This window comes from Manacus candei, unplaced genomic scaffold (assembly GCF_025592945.1).
Source record: "Manacus candei isolate 608988 ecotype Guabito, Panama unplaced genomic scaffold, ASM2559294v1 h1tg000015l, whole genome shotgun sequence".
In the NCBI taxonomy this organism is placed as follows: domain Eukaryota; kingdom Metazoa; phylum Chordata; class Aves; order Passeriformes; family Pipridae; genus Manacus; species Manacus candei.
In genome coordinates this window covers 9,985,495-9,991,481 of record NW_026138063.1, presented here as the reverse complement: position 1 = coordinate 9,991,481, position 5,987 = coordinate 9,985,495, and the positions used below count along the sequence as shown (strand labels likewise).

At 58.8% G+C, this 5,987-nt stretch overlaps 1 protein-coding gene across 1 annotated transcript; it reads right to left on the bottom strand.

The window, feature by feature from the left end:
- Nucleotides 1-1,149: 1,149 nt before the first annotated feature.
- On the bottom strand, nucleotides 1,150-5,029 carry NMUR1 (neuromedin U receptor 1). The gene is made up of 3 exons (XM_051781654.1): nucleotides 4,967-5,029; nucleotides 3,623-4,519; nucleotides 1,150-2,386 (listed from the first exon to the last, which is right to left on the bottom strand). The coding sequence occupies exons 2-3, from the start codon at nucleotides 4,515-4,517 to the stop codon at nucleotides 1,983-1,985; spliced, it is 1,299 nt and encodes a 432-aa protein (XP_051637614.1). The 5' UTR covers nucleotides 4,518-4,519; nucleotides 4,967-5,029; the 3' UTR covers nucleotides 1,150-1,982.
- Nucleotides 5,030-5,987: the final 958 nt, after the last annotated feature.

Below are 5,987 nucleotides of genomic sequence, written 5' to 3'. Positions count from 1 at the left end.
GTTCCCTGCCAGGACCATCAGCAACAGCAGACACAGAGGGATGTCAATGCCCTTGGCCATGCTGACATCCTCCAGAGAGCGGCTGCAAGCAGTCAGCAGGACTGAAGTGCACTGAAGTGCAGAGTTACTGCAGCCCAATGCCCACCCTCATTCAGCAGCACCCAACAGGACCCACAAGGGCTGAGGAAGGGCTTTGCCCATGGCAGATCCTGCTGTGGGGATGGGAAGTGGAGGGGAGCCATCTGCACTGCCCCTGAGCCAGGGACTGAGTGAATGGGGGCAGGAGGGAGTTTGCAAGCTCCAAATCCTGCCCATTTTTATTCACTGGCCTGGCCACAGTCCCGTGTGATGTGCTCAGAAGGGGCTGGAAGCAGAGCAGCAGCTGCCAGTGCTCTGCCTGGGGCTTGCTCCTGCTGTATTTCTGCTCAGGTCCCCTCAGGGTCCATGCTGCCCAGAGGCAAGGCCATGGGATGCTGAGCCAAGGAAGCCTCCACAGCTGGCCGGGGAGAATCGGGGCTGGGGAAGTAGTGCAAAGCAAGAGCTCAAGCTGCTTGGACAGTCCCTCAGCTGCCATTTCAGATCCTCAATATTTCATCCTGTGGGAGGACCTGGTGTACACCAGGGAGTCAGCAGCACTGATCTCAGACACGAAATTGATGGGTCCTTCCACCCCAGGAGAGCATGACCAGCCAGGCCACGCTCCCTGGCATTTTCACGACATTTTATGAGCCATGTGTCTGGGGACAGACTGATGGCCACCACCCTAGAGGCAGCTGTCCCTCTGCAAAAGCCCCAGCCCCAGCTCAGCCTGAGCATCCTGGAGACCAGGAAGGGTGCATGCATCCCACTTAATAATGCCCTTCCTGCTGTGCCCTGAATGTGCCTGGACCCGCAGACCCACAGAGGCAGCAGAGCCCTCAGGGAGATCTGGTGAAACACCCTGGTGCCCACCACCCTGGTGCCCACCACCCTGGCACATGGCCCTCTGCAGGAGCACGGCCCAGGTTCAGTCCCATGCTGGGAGCAGCGCTGGGTCTTGGGGGACACAACGAGAGCACAAATCAAGCCAATGACCCTTTTTAATTCTCAGTGAGGCTCAATCCATGCACAGCAGGGATGGAGAAGGGCTCCCCACATTCCCTAGGGGTTCAGGGGGCCACAGTGGGCAGAGGAAGAAGAGGGTGGCACCCACGAGATGTTAATCAGAGAGGGGAGAGGGGAGCATATTTATGGGGCACAAGGACAGGCATGGAGCTGTGCCTTGGCACTACAGGCAGTCAGGGGCTCCCTTTGTCTTGTATTTTCCCCTGCAGACTCCATCTTTGGAGAGAGCAACCATACTCCTTCCCTTGCCCTCAAAGGGCTGGGAATGCAGGGTGAGAAAGGAGCTGTACCATCACCCTGCAGCTGGACACCAGCTGGCCCCATTGGTGCCACAAAATCAGGGTCATGTTAGTGCCAGAGAGCCCTGAGAACATCTTGAGGGAGAAGGCACCCACAAACGGTTTTTTTCCCCACTCCATCCCATGCAAACCTCTCCCACCTCCATGGGTCTCACCCCAGATAGGAGCACCTCTCAGGGCACCCATCCAGCACTGTGCCCCAAAACAGCCCGGGGTGCCTGACACCCCCAACACCAGCCCCTGCGGGTTCACCCCACTGGGCTGGGATGTTTTTGGGAATTGCTGGCATATCTCTGACATAGAAATCAACTGTCCCCACATCACAAGGGATGCCTTGGCCAGCCCTAATGCTGAGCAGAGTGCATGCAATGAATGCATCCAGGGCACAGCATGGCCACTGCCACCATGTACCTGGCGCAGTGCTGTCGATACAACCAGCCTTTGCACCCCAGTGGGATGAGCCCAGAGAGTCAGGGACCCCTTCATTACTCCTGCCCCACTCCCCACCACAGAATGAGTGTCATGTGGATGCTGGTGGTGAGGAAAGCTGGTCCCAGTCCTTCCGTGTCTCCCCACTCTTCAGCAGAGGGACACTGTGTGGGTGGTGGCCTGGCCCCTTTCCATCTCCTCCAGCTCGTACTCCTCGGCGTCGGAGAGGGGCAGCCCGCTGGTGCCGGGCACGGGCTCGCACTCGGTGCTGCGGGTGGTGGTGCGGGTGACGCTGGGCGAGTATTTCCGTGACCACGGCGGGCGGTGGCCGGGGCGGCACATCACCTCCTTGAACATCTCCCGGAAGCGGGTGGACATCAGGTTGTAGAGGATGGGGTTGGCAGCCGAGCTCAGGTAGAAGAAGACACCTGAGATGATGTGGACGTACTGGAACATGTGGAGCATGTTGCTGGTCCAGGTGGAGACAAAGCTCCAGACGAGGCGGTCGGTGTGGAAGGGAGCCCAGCAGATCCCGAACACCACCACCAGCACGACTGTGGGGGAGATGAGGAGCCAGTGTTACTGGGAGGATGGGGTTTACCAGAGACCTCCAGTCCATGGCCAAGCACCTCCCCATTTCAGCTTTGGCCATAGCAAAGAACAACTGAAAATGCAAGACAGAGAGGAAGACAGAGAGTGGAAAGGTCCATCTAGTGCCTTTTGGACTTGTCATGGAGGGATTTGGAAGTCTGGACAGGATCTCCCTCCCACCATCTCCTGCCAGGGCTGCTCTAGGGCTTCCTGTGCCACATATCTCCATTTCTCATTGGTAGGCAGCAGCCCTACCACAGCCCTGGGGCCATGCAGCACAGCTGGGGGACTCACCTATTGGCATCCAGCCCCCAGGAACCTGCCACCTTCACCAGCAAAGTCCAAGGAGCAAGAGCTATTTGCAACCTTTCCTTGTACTCCGGTTTTGGGGTTTTTTTTATAACCCAGCTCTGCTGATGGAAAGCAAAGGGGGCAATGTATAGGTAGTCCTGGGGTCCCCTGCTCTGCCGTACCTGTGCCACGATGCACCTCTGCAGCACACAGGGACGGGTCCGCCTTTGTCCCCCTCCCAGTCCTGGTGCCAGGGGAAGCAGAGTTACCACTTGTCTGGTGGGGAAGCAGCTCTGGCCCTGTTGTTGGACTGGGCTGGGCAACCTGCCATTGCTGTGCCATCACGGGACTGGGAGCGTGCAGAAGTCAGCATGCTGGGGAGAGACAGCTACCCATGAGCATCCAGCTCCCACTGCTGGAAGGGGGCCAGAGGCTGTGGGGACTGTGCTGGGGAGGAGATCAAGAACACAGAGCAAGGGAACAGAGGATGCTCCAGTTCAGCCTTGGGTCATTGCCCCAGTACAGTGACAGAGGCTGTGGGGCTGGACAGAAGTGGTCCCCCTCTGGGAAATCCCATCATTGCCACCAGCATTTGAGGTCTGGTCTGGGGGAAGGGGAGCAGGTTCTCCCAGTCCAACCCAACTCCTTTCCCTTTCTCACCCAGCACTTTCCTTGAGGAGGGGAGGTCTCATGGCTGGGAAGGAGCTGTCATGAGCAATCGTCGTGCTGTACTGGAACAACCAGATCTGCCTTTGCCCTGACACCCCATAAGCCAGAGCCACAGCCTTCCTCCAGGATGACCCAGCCTCAGCATTCTGGACTGTCCATGCCTCAGTTTCCCCCCAGCACCCTCACAACACAGCCTTGGGAGATACTCCCTGGCTCTGCCATCCCCAGCATTGACTCACACAGCATCTTTGTGACCTGCCTCCTCTTGACTTTCTTCTGCCCCTGACTCCTGTGGCAGTTGTGGCTACTGCTGGTCTTGGCTCCCAAGGTTTCCAGCATCTTTTCTTTCTTGAGCTGCAGGCCGATAAGAAGGTAGAGGACACTGATGGTCCCCATGGGCAGGAAGAAGAAGATGATGGTGGTGATCTGGATGATGAGGTTGTAGGTCAAGCGTGGCTTTACCAGGGTGCAGATCTCTGAATCGGGCACCCGCCCCCGGCCTGGCACATAGAGAGGCTGCAGCCCATGGAGGCTGGTGTTGGGAATGGAGCAGATGACTGACAAGACCCAGATGGTGACAATGACCTTCTTGGCGTGATTCCTGGTCACCACGTACTTGGCTTTGAGTGGGTGCACCACAGCAATGTAGCGCTCCACGCTCAGGGCTGTGACGTTGAGGATGGAGGCGAAGCAAACAGCCTCGAAGAGCAGTGTCTTGAAATAGCAGCCGCTGGCACCCAGCAGGAAGGGGTAGTTGCTCCACATGTCGTACAGCTCCAGCGGCATCCCCAGCAGTAGCACCAGCAGGTCAGACACGGCCAGGCTGAACAGGTAGTAGTTGGTGGGTGTTCTCATGAACCGGTGCCGGAGGATGACAATGCAGGTGAGTGTGTTGCCCACAGCCCCCACCAAGAAGATCAGCAGGTAGATGACACACACTGGGACAAAGAAGCTGGACCGTCGAGGCCCCAGGTACTTATCCCGCAGCTGCTCCTCTGTCAGGTTGGCATCCTTGGGGTCAAACAAGGTCTCTGCGTGAGTCCTATTGCTGAGATCAGGACTGATGGGCTCCACAGGAAAGTCTTGCTGGGACAGGGGGAACTCGGGACTGGAGCAGTTGACGTAAGGATTCATGGCTGCAGAGAGACAGGGAGGTTTGCGGGATGCTTTCCCAACCCCTTTGCTAACCCTGCTCCCTCTGTCCCTCTCCCCACTGGTGTCAGGGTGCTGCTGATCACCATTGCTCTGCACCCTTGTGCCCATCCTACCCCAGCCACAGCCTTTCCTTTGGCAAAAATCTCAGAGGAAAATCTCCACCTAACCTTCCTCCAGGCTTCCCAAGTGCTTCTTGCCCGACTTCCCATCTACAAACAACCCTGGCAGCTCCCCAGCCCGCCTTAGCCCCTTCACCCCATTATCAAGGAAATGTCAGCAGGGCTCTGGAAGCAGAGCAGGACACAGCCCCAAAAGCCAAACCCAAAAATCACTCGCAGCTCCAATTCTACCAGCTGTGCAGAGGGACTGGCAGGGCGACCATAAAACAGCTGAGGGAAAATTGATTTTCCAACATGAGAAGGACTTACGGCTTGCTGAGAAGCTCCAGTTGAAGGCTGAGGTCCCACCACCCCTGCGCCGGACAGGGTCAGGCTGGGGAGGGAGTGTGGGAGGGGATGGAGACTTCACTGCCTTAAGAGGCAGGCTAATGAAATCTTGCGGCTGCTCTCCCCTCGGCTCAGCTCGGAGAAGCCGCCTGCCCTTATTCACCTTCTCCCTCTTGTTCTCTGTGAGCTGAGAGACTGGTGGGTGAGCCGGGGCTGTGCTGGGGGTTTCCTTTCTCACCGCTGGCTGGACAAATCCCGGAGCCGAGACCCCTACTCCTGACAGGGGTTGGCTCCTCATCTGCAACGTAGCACTGCCGAAAAGATGCTCCTCAGAGAGAGAGGAAATAACGTTAAAGTAATAAACCCCATTGACTCCGAGAGTCCCAGGGGAGGGCGGCGCAGGCAGGCGTCTCCAGCCCCGCCAGGAGCCTTCGCAACGCCGGCATTTGTCATTTGCATGGCCTCGGTGGTGAGTAAAGCGTCGATCAGCCCCCGCTGTCGCCCTGGCGCTGCCGGGCACGGGGGCCTGTGCAGCACCTAGTTGTCCGGGCTCATCTCGGGGACATGCAATGGACCCTGCGGCTTCTTGGCGTGTCCCCACTTCCAGATGTGCAACCCCTGGGTCACCCGAATCACCCTCCCGCGGAGCAGGTGACTCCAGCCGGCTCCTGTCACACTTCGGTGCGAGGAAGTTGCTGTGCTCGCAGCATCGCCCCTTGCTCCGCGTCCGGCTCAGCTCCCTCCCCGTTCCCAGTGTCTGTCTGCTCTCCAGCCTGTCCTCCGTGCGGGCACCCCGTCCTTTGGCAGCCCCCGGCCGCAAGGAGCACTCCCGCTTTGCCGTCCCGCCGCCCCCCGCACACACTGGCACAGATACGCGCACACAGGGGTACTCACGCGTTCCTGAGCCCCACGGGCGCGTGTCGAGGATGCGTGTCCCTGCTCCACCCGCGGCTCTTCTCTCCTCCACGTGCTGCACCTGCCCGAGACCCTCCTGGAGCCGGCG